The sequence below is a fragment of the Musa acuminata genome, chromosome BXJ1-3 (assembly GCF_036884655.1).
Source record: "Musa acuminata AAA Group cultivar baxijiao chromosome BXJ1-3, Cavendish_Baxijiao_AAA, whole genome shotgun sequence".
NCBI classification, from domain to species: Eukaryota; Viridiplantae; Streptophyta; class Magnoliopsida; order Zingiberales; family Musaceae; genus Musa; species Musa acuminata.
In genome coordinates, this window is record NC_088329.1 from 45099296 (window position 1) to 45118521 (window position 19226).

Below are 19226 nucleotides of genomic sequence, written 5' to 3' on the forward strand. Positions count from 1 at the left end.
TCCACAGAAACCACTGCTTAAGATCTGCATGTAAAGTAGGTGCTACAAACTGAAACTTAAGGTTGTCTTTGAAACATTACAACAGTTCATCATAGATGTGAAGAGAAGAGATTGCGATGAGTTCAGAACAAAAACATATGCAGTGACATCACACACCTGTATCTGAGAATTCGATTCTTCCACTATTTTATGTCTCAACACCAACTAATTTAACCCAACTTTCCAGTAGTTGCCATGGAGAACCAGCAAACTAATGCAGCTAGGGGAAGTAAACTGGCCAGTTGTGGTAGTATGAATCACGCAGTGGTTTGGTCATGTACTTGTTCCACTGGCAAAAGGATAAAGAATGTATTAACAACCAATGGCAACATGTCAGCTGCATGCAATGATAAAACTTCAAATTGGTCCTTTGACTTTGGCCAACCTCAGCTCACAAAGCTCTGATATTAGGTAAGATTTTCTTGGTTAACAACCTACTTTAGTAATGCTATGAAACAATAAACTATTGTTATAGTTATACGGTATACAGTAAGAAAAAGTTAAGACAGACATGCCAAATGCAATGATGATCAGAAGAAAAAGAAAGAAATATGACAGGAGGTTAACATCAAACTACTTTTAATCCTCGGGAATACCATCTGCAACATAGATAATCTAAGGTTTTTAACATTTTGTCAGAAAAATTCAGAACCAAGAAAGGAAGAGCAAATATCTTACCTTGAATTGATATGGTTCATTCTTCTTCATGGCTTTCTTCCAATGGTAGTGTTCAAACATCATAGCCTTGTCATGCCAGCTGCAGAAAAAGGTAAGCATACAGCATGTAGGCATTAAACTGCTTCAAAATTGAAAAAAAACAATCTACAAAGAAAATTTCCAAGCATGACTGATTACTAGCTATATCAAGAAGCTCTGACATGAGCAAAATAAAAAGAATATAGAGCTGATATACTTGAGAATAAGTGCTCAGTGAACTATTGACTTTAACAAACATGAGCGTCCCAGGTTGAAATTTCAGACTTCAGTACATCTACATGACGGCATGCAATCACCACAATAAATCTTTTGGCAACTATACTGGATGCTCCTCTCTCTGTGCTCGTGGCAACGTTTTGCATTATGTCTAGAAGAGATCATTGGCTTCTAGAGTTTAGCCATGTTTCAACCAGCCTGGGACAGACTTGATTCTGCTTCGTTAGGATCAATAGCAAGCCACATCAACTAACTTAACAGGTTCCTTAAATACTATCAATCAAGATATTATAAGTTTCAATCAGAGGACCACCAAATAAATGTTCTATGAAAACTAAAATTGTTTCTGAGTTCTAGGTGGGTCAAAAAACAAAAGGAAACATACTAGCTTAATTTTCAGTTTTTTTGGACTAAAATTTATAAAAAGTTTGACCTGTCCACCAACACCTTTCTATTACTCTTCTCTTTCCTCTCATTTTCTCTCATCTTTCTCTTATTTTATCTGTAGTCTTCCGATACCATTTATTTTCTGTTGTTATAATCTAAAAACCATCTGATTTTGATGTTTGCTTGTGACAATTATATAATGGCAAGTTTCCTAACTCAAACCACATTTTCTCAATACTGCATTTACAGATTTTAAAATGTCTGCATAAATGAAGCATGGAGTACTTGATCAGAGCAAATTTGAGAAACACAGTCTATGTAAGTTTATTTATTCACTGTTATTATGATTTCACCAGAAAAAAGCAAAAATATAAAGGAAAAAAAAACCTTTTCATATGTCAGGTTGGTTCGTATAGTTCTTGATGGTATAACTTCCAAGCTGTGCAAAATCGCTGTTGAACCAGTTCTCTTAGAAACAATTTATCAAAAAATTAATGTTTCAACACTTAATGTTAATGTAGGATTAACTAGCAGCCTCCTTGAGACAGTCCAAAACATTCCTAGCCTAGAAAAGACAAAAATAATATGACACTAGCTGTTCTATTGTTCCCAACATGAAAAATTTTAGGCTTAGAAAAGGCTCCCAGTTCTCTCTCAATCATGATATATTCCGACAAAGCTCAGCGTTACTACGATTGCACAGGGTAGATGTGAAACTGGACAAGCTACTGAACATCACATCCAATGCAGACCATTAACTAAAAACTACAAGATTATCTATGATTAGCAATGTACAGAGAATGGAACAGGGCCCAACACAACAAGGCATCCCAAGAGAAATGTCTACAAACACACACAGATGCACACAAAAAAGGGTCAAACAAAGCTACATTTGTTTAGGAGTACACGTTTATCCGTGCCCATTGGTGACACCAATATCATCGCATCCTATCCCTTAAAAGATGGGGTAGAAAACGACCACCTTTTATCCTCAATAAACACGAAATCTGCAAAAACATTCAATGCAGCCGCTGCAAAATGCTCTCTTTTCTCCTCTTCTATAAACATTGCCAGATCCCCTCCTACCCTACCCTCCTTCACGACAACACTTCGAAACAGCAACGAAACCTGGTAAAGAAACCACCATAAATCGCACAAGATTTCCCCTTTTCGTCACTTTGGATATCAAAGTAATTCAATCCACAGAATTCTTCAACAAGAACAAGGGACTCAAAATACAGATCAAGAACCAGAACCCCAACCCCAATCGTATAAAGATAAAGGCAATCTACGGAACAGAAAAGAAAAGGCCCAGGAACCCTAATCATACACCTTACGATAAAATAAAGAAAGTAAGAGATCAGGGGCTCCTCACTTGAACTGGTTGGAGAGCTGCCACATGTAAGGGTTGATCCAGGTGAGGGCGGAGAAGGCCACGGACCCGATCCATATGTTCACGAACCGCTCTGGATCCGTGTGGGGAACACCCGGATCTCCGCGATAGGCATTCCCAAAATACTTCTCCATCTCCGCCGCTGCTCTCGCCTTCGCTTGCTGCCTCTCCTGCGCCACCCTCTCCACTCCATATCTTATCCTCTCGCTTCTTATGATCTACTATCGTCATTATGGGCCGAATACGGCCCAATATTAGCCCATGTACCTGCGGCCCGAAATCATTAAATTCTATAAATTATTATTTCCAACGTGGCACGAAAAACAATTTTGCGGCCACCATATTTGCCGCGGTCCTTAAATGGGCCGGATGGTTGAAGGGAGCCCAATTAGGCCCAATATAATGTGGTTTCGGGCTATTGGGCGGGCTCAGACGATGGCTTCCGATTACCTTCGGTCCCCCCACGGGCGAGATCACACGCCTCCGGCGCACGCAGGCCGATCGACGATGGCGGAGAAGGGCGGCGGCGGTTTCGAAGGCGGTGGTGGAGGCGAGAGGTGGAAGGCGGCCCTCGTGAACATATCGGAGATTGGGACGAATGTAGAGTCACTGCAGAAGATCCTCGTCAAGAAGGCCGTCTTCGTGGACGAAGAGACTTTCGCCAAGGCTTCCCTCACCTCCGAGCAAGGTCGCACAATCAAGGTATCCGCCATCCAAAAAGTTAGTTCTTTTATGATATGAATCGTGTTTTGCCTCTCTAGGTCGAGGATTTGTGTACAAGTCTTGAAATCTCCGTTGTTTCCGTCGAGAAACTTAGAAGAACCATGTTTGTGTGTAGGTAGCAGGATTGAGATTCTGTAGTCCGTCATTTTTTGTGGTTTTTTACTGGTGGCAACATCTTGAACCGAAGGGGAAGTGCAGACGTACTTGGTTATAGATTTGTAGGGGGGAAAAGCTTACTTCATTAAGTGATTGATACTTGGGAGCTCGTCTTTATTGGGCAAATCCAGGTCTTAGGCGAAAGAATTGTATTCAGTCCAAACATATACTTGAGGTGTCGACGACCACTTTAAGCTCGTCCCTCAAGAATTGAAGGTTCGGCCTCGTGAGGAAACCTAGTCACCTCTTTTCTATCACCTGCCAAAATCAACACAGATAGTGAATCTCACCTAATCAGATTACTTTTCTGAAGTAAAGATTCTGTCAGAATTCTGATCATAAAGATAGGAATTTCCTAGATGTTAATTCTTGAAACTACTTACAATCCCTTGCGAGCCCGCTGCTCGTTATGGATTCTTTGGGTTCCTTGCCAGGAAATAACTGAGGGACCTTCTAGTCGACTTACTATCAGTCCTGCAGTTATCCCCAAATTTCATGTGTAAGGAGCTATTTTTAGCCTGATGCAGACTATTGGCCTTAATCTTTGTAGTCCACTTTATACAATTTTCTAGTGTTGTGAGATTGTGACGAAGATCAAGGAAGTGAAGCATATGGGAAGAATGTTGGAAATGCAATTACAGAAGAAAATTACTTCTATATTGTATCTGCAAGGATATTAGGAGATGAGATAGAAGGTAGTGCTCGGTATTTCAAGAATCTGTTGTGTTTGGCAACTCAGATCTCTAGCAGAACTTCTTCAGTCTGTAGGAGCTCAATCTGCCATGAAGAATTTGGTTTTATAGACAAGTCATCCGAGTTGGCTCACAAAGCGCTTTAACAAACATGGTGGTATTACTGCTATGTATGAGGCTCCTTCAGTATATTTTTTGTGAGGACTGAGAAGCAGACTAGGTGCGACACATTTGAATTCAAAACATCAGGATTTCCTTTCCATCGGGAAGTGGATCTGCTGAGCAATTAAATTCCTAATGTTCTTTCCCAAACAGCTCTTCTTTTTTCTGCCTCTGCTCTCGTACTTCCAAGCAATACACATAACTTCATCGCTAATTAGTCCCTTATATTTCAAATGGATACAGATCATTGCTAATTTGTTTGTTTTTTTTTTGCTACAAATAACTCATTGTTTTCCCTTCGTCTCCACATTAAACATGGATTACACGGCATTGAAGTTCAGATACTAAATTGGTTCTTTTGGGAAATTTTTGAGGAGATATTCTTATTTTTCTATAACATTTTCCATATGTTTGTGTTTTGTGATGGTTGTTATGATATTATCCAGTGCTTCATGTTGTGCCATAACATCATAATACTTCCTGCACAGACTATGTGATAGCCTTAAGCCATTCTTTGTCCCCGTAGATGAATTTGCTTGGTGATTGGATTAAATAGGTCTTTGTACATTTCTTCTTCTGTTCATTAGGCTTTTTAGAGCCTACCTGAAGTTGTTGGAAGTCGCTCGTGTTTTCATTTCATCTAGGCTTCTTAATCAAGTAGCCTTTGTTGTTATATTCAGGCTCTTGAACAGAGGGTAGAGGCTTTGGAAAGAGAACTTGATGCTGCAATTGCTGCAGCAGCTCGTGCACGTACGGAAAAAAGACAGGCTGAGGCAGCACAGCGAGCTGCTGAATTACGTGCTAAAGATCTTACAAGAGAGCTTGAAAATACTACAAGTATGAGTTTCTTATCTATATCAGCCTTTTTTTTAATATCGCTTTTCGTTTATGTGGATTCATGTTACTCTCATGTTTAATATATATCTGCATCCGATGCTCACTAATCTTGTCACCGTCAAAAGAGGAACCCTTTAGCTTTCTGTAGCTAGTCCTTAATGCTATTGTAGATCATTTGGGAAGGTTTTGCGCTGGTCAGTGATTCATGCATTTTTCTCAACCATTTTCAATAGATGTGTTTAAGCTACACATGGAAGAACTGCGCTCCCAGAAGGAGGAGATTTCAAAGAAACAAAGTGAGATCAAAGTTTTGGAAGCTACGGTACTGACGTTAAGTAGAAATGACACGAGTGCAGAGGATTAACTTTGTGTTAAAAGATTTGCCTTAATGGTAATATAATGATGAAAAAAATCCCCTTTCCTTTCTTTTTTCAGGTAACAAGAAAATATATTCTCCTGTGTGTGTGTGTGTGTGTTATATATATTCACAATAATCAAGCAGTTGCATTATTTGATCTACTTGCTGCATTCAGCTTGGTATGGTCTACAGTGTTGCATGAGATGAAGCCTTCCCTCTTGCTTTCTAGTTGGCTATTAAAAGGTGCTTTAGCTGCTTCTGTGGCAGTTTGTGAAATGGCATTCTGTCAATGTTCACTATTATGAGTTTGACTGGGATGCTTCTTGTAGTTTTTGAGTACATTGGCAAATCAATTTACCTTCAAATGTCTCGAGAGCTTATTTAATTGCTTTGAAACAAAATTTTCTTTTTCTTCATACAAAAATGTCGGATTTGCTGTAGGCATATGACTGATCAAACGGTGTGATGCTAATGACATTGCTAAGCATTATTTATTGAAAGAAATCTTACCATGGTAAGTGAAAGGTAAGAATGATGTGGTAGGTTTGGGGTGTCACATGTTGACATGTGGTTGTACGAGCAGCCAACGTGGTTGTCCACGTCGAATGCCGGTAGGGTGGCTGGAACCCATTATCATGTGGTAGTTGATTCGAGTGACACATGTACTGTTGAGCTCATAGACTCATGAGAGTCGGATATCTTGTCACGGGCAAAGTTATTAACTTGGTGTTCGTTGTAATCCTCATGTATTTTTGTGCCATTCGATTTTATTCATGATTTACATAGCATGTAGCATGTAGAGGACTTGCTTTAGGCTTGACAATCTCATTTTGGTTAGCTTTTATGATCGTTTCAGGCTTGTAAACGTAGATTGTGTGGAGTTATCATACACGTAGGAAGTGTCAACCGGTACATCACCCAAGAGCTACTCGGGTGGCATATGATGGGATGAGCCTTTGGGATAGTATCTAAGGCTGATTCAGAGTCTTGTTCTGTAACAATATCATGTGGACACTTGTAAAGACTTTTGATCGTAGTGGACCACATTGGATTCTTTGTCACGTGATCGTTCAAAGCTTATGAAGTTTATGTTTGTAATTTACATTATCTATCAAGTGTTTAATGAAATGACTGTTTGTATATCCCGAGTTTCAAAAAGATTGACACTTTACGAACAAACATACAAGCATGCAACACAGCTTTAGTAAAACCAATTAAATCTGTAATAACTTGGGTGTCATGTGTCTAATCAATCGAGCATCCTAAGTCGTACAATCAACACAATCAGAGACATTATGACGTCAAATGCGACGTCACTAGAGTCACCTATTAAAGGAACCTTCTAGCACCGACTTAAAATGTCCAAAGGATAGTTGTTGAGAAAACCTTCAACTTAGTTTTGCAAGAATTCGACTCCATAAATTGTGACTAGCAAGAAGGCCATCTTAAAAAAGATCACTCGCACTAGCTCGAACAATCACAACCTGATCTATTAATAAGTTTTAATGAATCATGCAAAAAAGACATGTTTTATAGCTTACACACAATACAACCACATCTGTTCTCTGTATCCGTTTTTAAGTTATGGTTTCCACATGACGAAGTAATCATATCACGTCATCACTCTCATCGTTTACAAACAGGTGAGAGACTGTCCACACTTGAGCAGGCTGTGTAATTTACCAAACTTTCCCTATCATTTCCAAGACTCCAACAGTGCAAAGATACGAGACAATGGCTCTAAGAACACAAAGCACATCCAACTACAACAGATGGAACTCCATAAACACTACTATCAGCATCTGACAAGTCAGAGATCATAACAAAATCCAGATGGATTCTCCTCTTGATGCCCTCATTGTTATGGAAACACAAATTCCTCCAATAGATGATGCATCAGTTGCCCTTCTCAGCTGCCAAACAGATCAAGACATGCATAATCTCTGTGTAATTTATCATCATTCTTGGTGTACATGTACTGTTCTACAACATTATGAGCTTCCATGAGTTCTTGCACCTGCAACATAACATTTACTGCCACACTCCACAGCAATTGTTAACCAAAAATTGCTACTAAACAATGCACATTTTTAGGAAGCCCTAGATATAAGATAAGCTGTTGCTAGCGCATTCGTCGGATTAAACACCACCAGAGTGCATCGAAAGAAATGTAGATGTCTGACATAGCGTCCCAAGTAGAAAAAAATGTGGTCATGAACATCCCTTCTTGACTCTTAAAAGAGATCATCTCAAGGCAAGTGATGACAGTGAAGGGTTCAACCTGGGAAGAGCTGCTCCTGGTTGACTAGTAGTGCATTCTCAAAGTAAATATATAAAAATCTTCTACATTTGTACCAAAAAAGATACAAATTTAGCCATACAACTTGAAGTCAGGTGACCATGCCTGTGATGTTTAAGCTTCACACAAAGGGGAATTGTCATTCCCCTGTAAGTATGTTGCACCTGCTCACTCCTCCAAAAGCTGTTAAAAGGCCCAAGTAATTCAAATTCCACTACTACGTTGTCTGTCCATTACTTGCGGTCGTGCCCTGCTCTTTATAGCCTGGGAATGGTGTGAAAGTAACGAATATAATATTGAACTATCTACTAAAAGCATCATCCTACTTCCAATGGTAATCAATGAACAATGAGTAACAATTGTGTATTATTACTAGGATTGGGATTCTGCTTCTAGTCAAGCAGAGTTTTCTAGTACATTATGCAGGTAATAAATGTAAAAGCTCCATGATTAAACTAAATCAAAATGAATTTCTTGCCTTGAATCAATAATGAGGATTGTGCTTCAGCTGAAATTGACAAATTCCCAGAGAAGGTCCGATCATTTGGAGGCTTTGCACCGTCAGAGGCATCATTATTCACCGTGTCCATAAACATTCTAGATGACTGATCTACATTCCATGAGGCCTATGGAAAATAAAGGTTAATTTCCTCCTATGACAGTGATCAGTGGATTTTGTAGGAAATAAAGTCCAGCTCCTGCAAGTTAGTCTACTTATAGGGACAACACTAAAGTACGCAAAAGAGAGTCGAGGCAGAGTACTATCAGGAAAATTGAGGCTTTGATCCTCTCACCCCAAAATCTGTCATGGAGGCTCTAAATAAAAAAATCAGCTCTATTAAATATAATCTATGATGTTTAAAATCTCGACAATTTTTTTTTTTTACAACATTCTATCAAATACATCAACAGAGGAAAAATAAGCAGTTTTAATGTCCTGGTTTGGTTTATTAAAATAAACTGAACTTTTGTATATATTCAAATTTTTTTGTTTAAAAATAAGCAGTTTTAATAAACTGGTTTATTAAAAATAAGCAGTTTATATCAGAATCAATTATTTCAATCATCAACTGCAGTAGCTGAAATTGTAATTCCAAGTATGATACTTTGTACACGTTCATTTTGAGTTACTTTGATGTACATACCACTTATTATAATACCATGTTTAACAGAGCTGATCTCCAATTTAGAGCCTCTATCATTGATTTCAAGGTGATATGATTGGTCTCAATCCTCTCAACAGAGTTCTAGTTCATGTCTTTATACACGTGAACCATAAGATCAAATGTATTCATAGAAGCATGCAACATAGAAAATCCAACCAATACAAGGAAAAAAGAATTGTTTCAACAATAAGTTTTACAATACTACAGTTCAAACCTTCCCTTCATGAAAGGATCACACCTATCTCAGGGTTTTCCAAAATAATTTTTTATCTCCTTATTTTAAGCATACTGAAGGAGATTGATTTTAATATTTCTCCATCACAGAAAGTTTAATACATTGAAATCATCTCTATAATTTTGCAACCCCGATGTATGTATGTATTTGTACATAACGTGGCCATATGAGGTTTAGATCTGGGATGACTGAAATCATCACACATTGCATAAAGCTTCCATGTAACACACAAGTATATTTGGGAAGAAGTAGCAATATACAAGTAATAATTGTTGCTCCGTGATTTCAGAAACTACAAAGGTCATCTCTTTGGTGGTTCTATTCAAGGTTTGAAATATCGTATCGTATCGACGTTTCGACATTCACTCGGTACGGTACGATACAATATACCGAGCGTTATACCGCTCGGTATATATATATATAATTTGGCGACGTCGCCTCTCACTTCTCCCCAAGCGGGGTGACGTCGCCTCGTTTTTATATATATAAATTTTTAAAATATTTTTTATATATAAAAGATTTTTATAAAAGGTGATGTCACATCGCCTCAGTGGCGTCACCTTTATATATATATATATACCGTCCGGTAACGGGCGGTCCGTGTACCGATCAGCTGACAGACCGATACGTATCACCTGATACGGGCGGTATTATTCGAAACTGCATACCTTGGTTCTATTAAGCCTTATAACAAAGATCAATGTTGGAAAAATCTATTGTCACTAAGCCACTCCTAAAACTCTCGTGAAAGAAACTGAAGGGCAACCAGAAACCAACATAGATGCTCTAAACAGTAGTCACTGGATAATGGGACCGAAGAAGTCGTTGTTGATTTGATAATAGATAGAAGCATAGGTTAGGGATGCTAACTAATCAAGAATCATCAATGACTGCTCCAGCTTCTATATGCATAAACTAAGATTTAAGTTCCTAGCAACTGGATGTACAAAGAAAAAAGCTCCATAATAATTCAAGTATAGAATCTGAAAGATAAGCAAACTATAACACTGTGGTGACCGAGCCTGTGCATAGGAGGGAAATCATGGCAAGTAGAAAGAAGCTGATATGGTCCTGTTCTGGAACCAACCCAAAGGAAACAATCTAAAAGATCTTGACAATTACTTCTGCTGATTAACAGTATTAGTCAACAGTGTCTTTTTTATTTTTTTGACAGCATTACATGAAGCAATCCGAAGAAAATATATATCCCCAAATAGTTGGGACGTTATGGTTTTGTTGTTATTATAGTATTACGTGAACCAAGATAAATGATCAGCTATTATAAAAAATATATAAAACTGGAGAACAAAGGATTGATAATGACTGGCAATGAACTGATATATCCTTTTCAACAGTTTTAAGCCTGTAACTGAAATTCTCAAATGAATGGTTGCTAAAAGTCCAAAAGGACAGGAACCACACGAACAGAGGACACTATATAAAAATATACAGCATATATCATATATTAGAAACTTTCTGGCTAAGGACATCAGGCAAACTTACGTGGGTGAACTGGGATCAACCTAGAACAAATCAAAGCAAATCTATGATCATAAAATATGTGGAGTTTGTCATCATAACATTTTTTTTGTGAATAAAAAATGCTTTTACATCCGGTCACTCAATATGAGTTGACAGTGGAAAGAAAGCAATTAGAAACAGTCATGTGACATTACAGCAGGATTGTAACTGGCATACCTTTACAAGAGTTGAATTCATCAAATTTGAACTTGGAGCTTCGACCAATGGCCTACATACTGTTGATTCTTTTGCACTGGAACTATTAGGCTGCCCATGGTCTGAGCTTTTCCTTACCTCAACTGGTGCATTGGCTACACAAATAGGTCGGTCCATGTTCCCTTTATCACTCATGTTGTCAACAGCTACTCTCCTGTTTACAGCATAACAAAAATTTGCCAGCAAGAGACAGATGAGATGAACCTCTAAAGTTGGACAAAACAGAAAGCAATTTCGTACTTTTTGTGGTAAGCGTGATTATCTTGGCTAAGGTTTGATGTGCAAGAGAACAACATGCCATGGAGCAATTTTCCATCAATGATTGTTTCAATTGCATATCCATATTTGTTTGAATTCGTAACTCTGGCCTCAAATGTAATTTCTCCAGTTGGCTTCAGATCAGATATCATTGTGCCTGCATAGCAACAAATATCAGAGCCATGTATTTCATAATATCCAACTATCTGACTGGAAAAAGTATGAAATTTTGGCTTGCTTCCATATAATTTATCTTTGGTGCATGAAAAGCAAAAGCCTAGTGATGATCTCATGTTTTTATAGCTGCATGCAATTCAATTCAAGAGCCAATGATTGAAGCATACAATTTTCGTGTACCTAATAGGACATTCCAATCACTGAAAGCATGATAAACCAAGATGTTGGCCTGAGTGGAGTATTATTTTTTATAATCCACTAGTACAGTATCTATATACACATCAGTGGTAGAACAGACTGGAATAGATATTAAAGAATTAGAGTTAGCAAGTATTTACATATAGGAACAAGAGTCATTGAAACACCAAACAAGGTCTTGTTTGCTTCCACACTGTACTCTTAATGCAGGAGAATTTGGAAAGATGGTGCATCAAATAAATGTGACAAAGAGAGGAGAGGAGAGAGTTTCATAGACTGCTGGAGGTTTTTTTAATAAACAGGCTATCTGACTAAGAATCTTTAACTTCCAAATAACAACCTAGTAACTTCTGGAATAGATTTTACAGACACGTCGAGTTTCTAATTAATCTAGCCATCCAACCCGCTGGATTTTACATAGCTATAATAAATTCTTATAGAACTTACAAATAATACTGACAGTTTTGTCAACAATATCTGAGATAACCAGCTATAGTTTTGTTCAAACTTGCTCTATTAAATGAAACCCACCTTATTCAATTACTTTGGTTTTTAATTTATATATTTAGATTTTTATAAATTTGGAGTTCATTACCTATCATTCATCAATTAAAATTAAAATTAAATAAATGTCGACTTGAATACCTTAATAGTGATAAATCACTTTGCAGAATGAAGGAAAAACAACATAACAATTAGATTTTTTTTAAAAAGTAGTCATTTTATTTCTATTTTTCCTTACATGCTGTTAACTACCAGAATATGTAGTTTTTACAACCTAAAATAGTTGTGAAAGAGCAGTTAACTACCAGAGTATGTAGTTTTTACAACCTAAAATAGTTGCGAAAGAGCAGAGAGCTGGGTTATATCCAACATTCTCTATGCCAACAGTTCAATAAATCTTGAGCATTAAACCAAGAGAAACCCCACAACCTAAGTTATTGAATCTGTATAATGTTCTTCTTCCTAAGTAACTTGAAGAACATGTGAGGAGAAACCGAGCTTTAGTATTGCTAACCACTGATGCAACCCCAGACGATCACAGATAAAAAAGAAGGTTCAGTGATGATCAAAAAGTATAATTATTCCAATGATATATTCCATAGTAGAGAATTAATTTATTTAATACCAGCTCGAATGATATAAAACAAGGGCATACTTGATAGTAAAAACCTTTTTTACTTTAAACTGAAATGTTGCTGCAAGCCAGCATAATTGAGATATTCACATATCAAGTCATACCTGCCTGATCAGTTTCTCGCAGATGGTCAGCGTGTAAGGAATCAGAGATCATCTGCTTCTTCAAAAAATAATTATTCTTTAATATTCTTTGACTGGGAAGATAATCTTGTCGGCACTTTTTCCTCAACTCTCTCCTTATTGAGAGCTTTGCGGGTCTCTGATCACATAGTCCATTCAGAACTGGCATATCTGGCAAAAGATCAAATAGCAACTGGTGAAACAAAAATACAAATATACAACTAAAACCAATTAATCTGGTGAAGAATGAATGAGATGCTTGTAATACAAGAAACATATAGAGGCAGAAAGAATCACAGTAGACATTCCAGTCAAAATCCCATATTCAATCCTGTTTGTAATAAGACAGCAAAGGCTAACCTGTATGCAAGTAATACATGTCATCAAGTGCCTCAAGTGATTTATTACATCCACCCAGGAAGACTATAATTCCTTTTCTTTCATCCAAGCAGTCACCGGCTACTGAAAATCGAGCAGAGGGGCCCCGGTTTTCTGGTATGACTTTGCTCCAAGAACGACTTTCTGCATATCCACCAGAAAAGCACTTACTCTTCAGTTGACAGAAACTAATCACTTCAACCGAAAAATACAGACTTGAATACATTGTTGATATAACCAAGACCATCATAAAAATTTCTGAAACAAGACCAAACCACCAAGATTAAGCGTCTTGTTGTAAATCTTAATGAAGTCTGATGAGCTAAAGAACATCTTGAATCAACTTATTCTGGAAAAGCATTCAAATCCTACAAGGTTCTGCAAGATTGCAAAATATTAAGGCCTAGATTATCATGCAGTTTGAGATTCAGACGATATCAATATGTTTACATGTGCAACATGCTAAAGCTGCATTACAGAATGGATAGACACATCAGATGATTAAAGGTTGAACTACTATGTCCAACATGCTAGGCATTGTCATGCCTGCATGGACACCCTTTTTAGAGACTCAAGTAGAAAACGGGATTCGAATACGAAAAGAAGAAAGTTGGCAAAGATTATCTTTTACTGTTGAAGGGGAATTAACTGTGAACTACTATGTGCAACATGCTAGGCATTGTCATGCCTGCATGCACACCCTTTTTAGAGACTAAGTAGAAAAGGAGATTCGAATATGAAACAAAGAAAGTTGGCAAAGATTATCTTTTATTGTTGATGGGGAATTAACTATGAAAAATTAGAACATTTGGAATGGTAATATTTTTGTAATGTCAACAGCTGGGCAAAATAGCCACCTAACATTTGCAAGACTAGGCAAGATCAAGAAGAGTACATTAAACCAAAGTAATCATCTTGAGTAAGTGGGGACACACACACAAGTTGATGCTCACAGAAAAATCCATAGGTGTTAGATTTAAACCAAAAACATTATAACTCCAGCTATTTCCATCAAGCTACAATTAGTTGTGCATCAAAGGGTCAAATGCAGAATCGTATTTCCTTTAGTATGGTAAACCTCAAAGGCTTGTGGTTTTTCAAGATCATGTTAAACTACTAATCCAGACAACAACTTAGCCAAAATGAGATGGGAGTTTGATGGTTTATTGCTCAAATTCACTTAAACTGTAATACAATCACTTTGCATTTAGATAATTTAAGCTATTTTTGTGCTATATTCAATGTTACCTCAAGCATATAAAATGAGGCAACCCTGGTTCCTCACTGCAGTAATGGGATCCTGATGGCTGACATGTTTCTATCTCAAGCTAAAGATTTGTTACCTTCAAGTGCTAACTGCCAAATTTATAGTTCCAATAATAAAATCAACACTTCGATAAGTCAGAACATAACCCTGAAGAAAATATTTTCCTGAAATTAACTTTTGTATATACCATGAAAGGAAAAGAGTTAATTGTTTTGTGGCATGTCAGTTCATGGATATCCTTTCCAGTTATCCTACAACCTAAGTAAGGTGTTTCTAGTCTAACACTATCATCATTTTTAAATTTTGTTTTCAGCCACATTCCAAGTTATGTGTCGAGTATTATTCTTGCTATATATGAAAATATAACCAAACCAAAGAAAAAAGAAAAAAAGAACAGACTAATGATTTATACTGCGGAGGATGCATTTTTGATAGAGTAAATTGCAAACATGAACAAAGTAAACAAAAAGGTTATCTTTGCAGATGATGCAAAAATTTCAATATTTGCACAGGATGCCAAATGTCATTTTGCCATCAGTGGAACCTTAACCAATCCCAAAACAAGAACTTAACAGTTCTAATAGTTCATACAGCAGAAGATGCAATGTTCAATGGATTACCTAGCCAAAGCAAGCATGGTAGACTAGTAAGATTATTCAATAAATTACTTACCAACATTTAGGACATAAAGGTCATCATAAAGGTTTCTAGCATCTGTAAAACCCCCAAACACAAATAAGTTACTTCCAAGCGCCACAGTTGTATGCCCAGCACGTGGTGGAAATATCTTTCCTGCAGTTTTCATAGGCTCCCATGCAAGTGTGTCTGTTGGAGATTGATACATGTTAAATTAGTTGCCTTAGAGGAGATGGCATTCACTTCCACAAACAACTTCAGCTTCTCCAAATGGAAAATTGATCTTTATGCGGTAACTATAATTTGAAGCAATAAAACAAACTTGTCCAAATGTTACTAACATATGTCATTTACTTCTGAGGAGGAAAATATCACAAGATGTTCCATTCTTAATATCGTGAATGTTACATTTCACCAAACACCTTAAGACAACAGATTGTACCCCTATTGAAAATCAATGAATAATGTCACAGTGGTTTTATCATTAGAGAAGCACTAACATCAATATTTCAACTTAATCACTAATGAGAGATATATATCTAATATTAAAAAAAAAGCACTTTATTGACATTATCATGTATAAGACATGGATTCAGAGGAAAAACCTGCATTTAGTATGTGAACATCAGCTAAATAGAAATCTGAAGAATCTTCACCACCAAGGACTATGATTTTGTTCTTCCACGATGAGCAGCTATGACAATCACGGGCAGAAGGTGGAGTGCCAGAAGTTACAGCACGTTCCCAAGTTAGTGTCTCTACAATGCCATACAAAACAAGTACTTCCAAATTTGAGATACTTCAACAATGACCAAGATGAGGACATCAACTATAATTGAAGGTGCTAAACACATGCTGCTACTTAAGCTTGATAGGAACTTAAACGAGCCTTGGATAATATTTTTTGATAATCAAAGCACTTATTATTAAACACAAAATGCCTCACTTTTATTGAATGAACATCAACATTCTTCCCATGAAAATGTGCAAACCAGAACAAGTGCTTTTGAGAAATACAATATGTAATGCATCACTATGGACTTCTGCAAACTTAAGTAGCTACCTAACAATAACTTGACAAACAAAAAGTGAATTTTTCCATAAATTATATATAATAAAAAAATCAAATATTGAGCAAAGATTTAACCAAATGGATCTTCAGGTTCAAATAATGAGCTAAAACAACACAATGGCAAATGAAGACAGTTTTAAACATGTCCTAACAAGAAAAACATGCAAATTTGTTCCAATAATTTCCTGTTAATTCCTAAAAACATTACAAAGTTGAGAAAAATTGATTGAGAAAATTTGCCTGTATCCAATATGTAAAGATCATTAAAATACTTCTCTTCATGAGTCACAGATTTGCCACAGCCACCAAAAATGAAAAGCCTCTTGTCAACAAGCACAGCAGTATGTCCTTCACGTGCATCTGGTCCCTCACCATTTAAGTTTGGCACAATCCACGTGTTTGATGCTGCACATACGATCAGCGGAAAAGATCAAACTGATGAAAGTTTCTGATTTCATTAGCATCAAGAGTAAAGCTTAGAGACAACTTTCCATCTCCATTTGATAAACGTAGAGCAACAAGCAGATTGAGGTAAACTACAGAGCTCTTGCAATCAAGAATCAAGATAAGAGTTTAGCAACACCATAATATGATGTTTCTCCATTTGATAAATGAAGGGCACACAAGCAGATCGATGTAAACTATAGAACTCTTTCGATCAAACATCAAGATAGTGTTTAGCAACCACATAGAGAAACAATGATCAAACAGCAAAATGTTCCTTTGAGATGTCTAAATCGATAAAATCAAGTGTCATCGCAGTTTCATTCAAAAGGATTGTGAATGATGAGAATACTTACAGGTGTCCAGAATATGCATGTCCTTGAGAGGGTTCTTTCCATCCGTTCCCCCAAAGACAAACAATTTATCACCAACAGTGGTACAACTGTGGCTATCCCTTGGTGAGGGTGGAACACCCTTCAACATGGGTTTGCTCCATGACTGCTGAACTGTGGAACACATCTTACACGAGGTCATGTCGGCATGTTTTTTCTAAAAACAAGAAAACAAATACTCCAGCAAGAAGCAAAAACAGAAGGCACATAACATGAAATCTAGAATGCATGAAGACGAAAAACTTTAGCTTTGTCTAGAACCCCTATTTCAGCAAAATAACACTAAATTAATAATTTAAAATTTGACGATTGATCAAATTAACAAAAATTAACGAACACGCTCGAAAATCCGATGAAATCCTATATAGACTTACAATTTGACACAATAGCAAAGAAATCTACATACTTTCCAAGTAGACTGTCGAAAATGGCAGACAAAAAGAATGTGCAATTCAAGAGACATCAGTCAAATTCACTTCGACGTGTGAAAAAGCTTTCTTGAGAAGGAATGAGAAAGGAAACTACAGTTTATTTGGAAGGGTTAAAAAGATAAGTGGCGTTTAACACACCAAAAAAAAAGTTATGGAAACAATATTTCGAATTCAAGCGCTGTTAGCTAAGAAAAATGAAGAAAAAATAATCCTTTTTGAGTACCAACACCTCTAAACATCGTCGCCATCATCATCGCGGTAAAATTCGTGATCACATTGACAACTTACACTGACTCACCACAAGACTAATCCAAGAAAAGGGATCTTTCAGCTGAACATTCGAATCAAAACCCTATCCGAAATCAGAAAGAAGCAAAGGAAACGGCGCAGTAGAGAACAAAGCGAGAGAGCAAGCTCCCCGCAAGGAGCCACCACCCACCGGTGTCAAAGACGTGAACATCGTTGGTCTGGCAGTTGTCGCGGCCGTAACCGCCGAAGACGTAGAGGTACCTCCCTCCCCTGACGGCGTTGCAGGTGTGGCCCCACCGGACGCCCGGGCCGCAGATCCCGCCAGCCTCCGACGCCCCCTGGTCGGCGGTCTCCTCCGCTTCCGCGTCTGCGTGCACCAACTCCCACCACATCTCCAAAAGAGATTCGAGCAAAATACGGATCCCTAAGGAGGGGGAGAAGAAGGACTCAAAAGACTTTAGCTTTAGGGTTCCTTTCCCTTCTCAAATGAGATAGAGAGAGAGGAGAGAGGAGAGAGAAGAGAGAGAGAGAGAGCGGCGTGGGATTTGGAGCGAGGCAGAGGCAGAGGCGAGGAAGAGAGAGAGGTGGCCGGTCGAGGTATCGGTGGGTGCTCAGTGTCCGTTCCCTTCTTCATCAGGTTGTCCGCGTCACATTTTATATGGGGCAGTACGAGATTGCAGGCCAACGCCGGTGTTGACCCTCTTGTCTACCTCTTTCGCGTTTCCATGCGGAAAAAGGGACCCGCTTTGTTCATGTGGAGGCCACCTGACTTCAACAACCGGTTTAGACTCTAAGTGGGGCCCGCTCAGTACGACATTTCCCAGGACAAAGGTCACGTGCCTCTGACCCTCTTTCCCTCGCGTCCTGACCGTCCGCTAGGTGATGAATGGTTGAGAGATAAGGAGCGTGACACGCCGAGCTGGAGACTGTTGATTTCAATTTACTGATCCGATGTAATGCGAGTACAACTGAAATATAATTGGGCCCAAGCCCGGTCCAAGCCCAATAAGGAACTCGGATGATCTCGTCCGTTGATTTTTAGGATCTCACGAGATCATCAGGAACGAAAAAAATTTGGCCGACTGAAAGATACCCGCGTGGCCGAATCCCTCCGTTTGTAGCCGCGCGAGATGCGGGTCCACCGTAGTTTCTGTCGCTGCCGCCAATCACAATACGAGTAGAGAGATCGGGTATCGATGTACTCGACGGCTTCTTGACGTCCTTCATCATCTGAATTCAGCTCAAGAAAGTTGAGTCCAATCTCTGTTTTCTTCACTGCTTTCTATAGCTTTAGTGTTGTTCTTATTCCACCGCTCTGGAATTGTAGCGACTCAGGAATCAAATGGA

The 19226-nt window shown here is 38.0% G+C and overlaps 3 protein-coding genes across 3 annotated transcripts; 1 reads left to right on the forward strand and 2 right to left on the reverse strand.

Annotated features, from left to right (window-relative positions):
* On the reverse strand, window positions 1–2940 carry LOC103979828 (uncharacterized). The gene is made up of 3 exons (XM_009396042.3): window positions 2735–2940; window positions 718–796; window positions 1–328 (listed from the first exon to the last, which is right to left on the reverse strand). The coding sequence occupies exons 1-3, from the start codon at window positions 2884–2886 to the stop codon at window positions 260–262; spliced, it is 300 nt and encodes a 99-aa protein (XP_009394317.1). The 5' UTR covers window positions 2887–2940; the 3' UTR covers window positions 1–259.
* Window positions 2941–3194: 254 nt separating this feature from the next.
* Window positions 3195–5841, forward strand: LOC103979826 (uncharacterized). Its single transcript, XM_009396041.3, has 3 exons — window positions 3195–3454; window positions 5166–5322; window positions 5556–5841. Exons 1-3 carry the CDS (start codon window positions 3260–3262, stop codon window positions 5684–5686), a joined length of 483 nt encoding a protein of 160 aa, XP_009394316.2. The 5' UTR covers window positions 3195–3259; the 3' UTR covers window positions 5687–5841.
* A 1946-nt stretch (window positions 5842–7787) lies between these two features.
* LOC103979825 (uncharacterized) lies at window positions 7788–18513 on the reverse strand. The gene is made up of 11 exons (XM_009396040.3): window positions 18070–18513; window positions 17164–17313; window positions 16604–16768; window positions 15897–16049; window positions 15328–15480; window positions 13371–13532; window positions 12993–13181; window positions 11358–11532; window positions 11079–11271; window positions 8458–8605; window positions 7788–8243 (listed from the first exon to the last, which is right to left on the reverse strand). Exons 1-11 carry the CDS (start codon window positions 18269–18271, stop codon window positions 8197–8199), a joined length of 1737 nt encoding a protein of 578 aa, XP_009394315.2. The 5' UTR covers window positions 18272–18513; the 3' UTR covers window positions 7788–8196.
* Between the last annotated feature and the right edge of the window lie 713 nt (window positions 18514–19226).

Bases quoted from the DNA above. Each gene is read 5' to 3' on its own strand.
- LOC103979828 (XM_009396042.3), bottom strand. From the start codon at position 2,886: ATGGAGAAGTATTTTGGGAATGCCTATCGCGGAGATCCGGGTGTTCCC. The intron at 797-2,734 runs GTGAGGAGCCCC...CTTTTTCTGCAG, and splicing joins CAGCTCTCCAACCAGTTCAA to CTGGCATGACAAGGCTATGA. The intron at 329-717 runs GTAAGATATTTG...TCCTTTTGCCAG, and splicing joins ATGAACCATATCAATTCAAG to TGGAACAAGTACATGACCAA.
- LOC103979826 (XM_009396041.3), top strand. From the start codon at position 3,260: ATGGCGGAGAAGGGCGGCGGCGGTTTCGAAGGCGGTGGTGGAGGCGAG. The intron at 3,455-5,165 runs GTATCCGCCATC...TGTTATATTCAG, and splicing joins AGCAAGGTCGCACAATCAAG to GCTCTTGAACAGAGGGTAGA. The intron at 5,323-5,555 runs GTATGAGTTTCT...CATTTTCAATAG, and splicing joins AGAGCTTGAAAATACTACAA to ATGTGTTTAAGCTACACATG.
- LOC103979825 (XM_009396040.3), bottom strand. From the start codon at position 18,271: ATGTGGTGGGAGTTGGTGCACGCAGACGCGGAAGCGGAGGAGACCGCC. The intron at 11,272-11,357 runs GTACGAAATTGC...TGCTGTAAACAG, and splicing joins AATCACGCTTACCACAAAAA to GAGAGTAGCTGTTGACAACA. The intron at 8,606-11,078 runs GTATGCCAGTTA...TATTTTCCATAG, and splicing joins TGAATTCAACTCTTGTAAAG to GCCTCATGGAATGTAGATCA.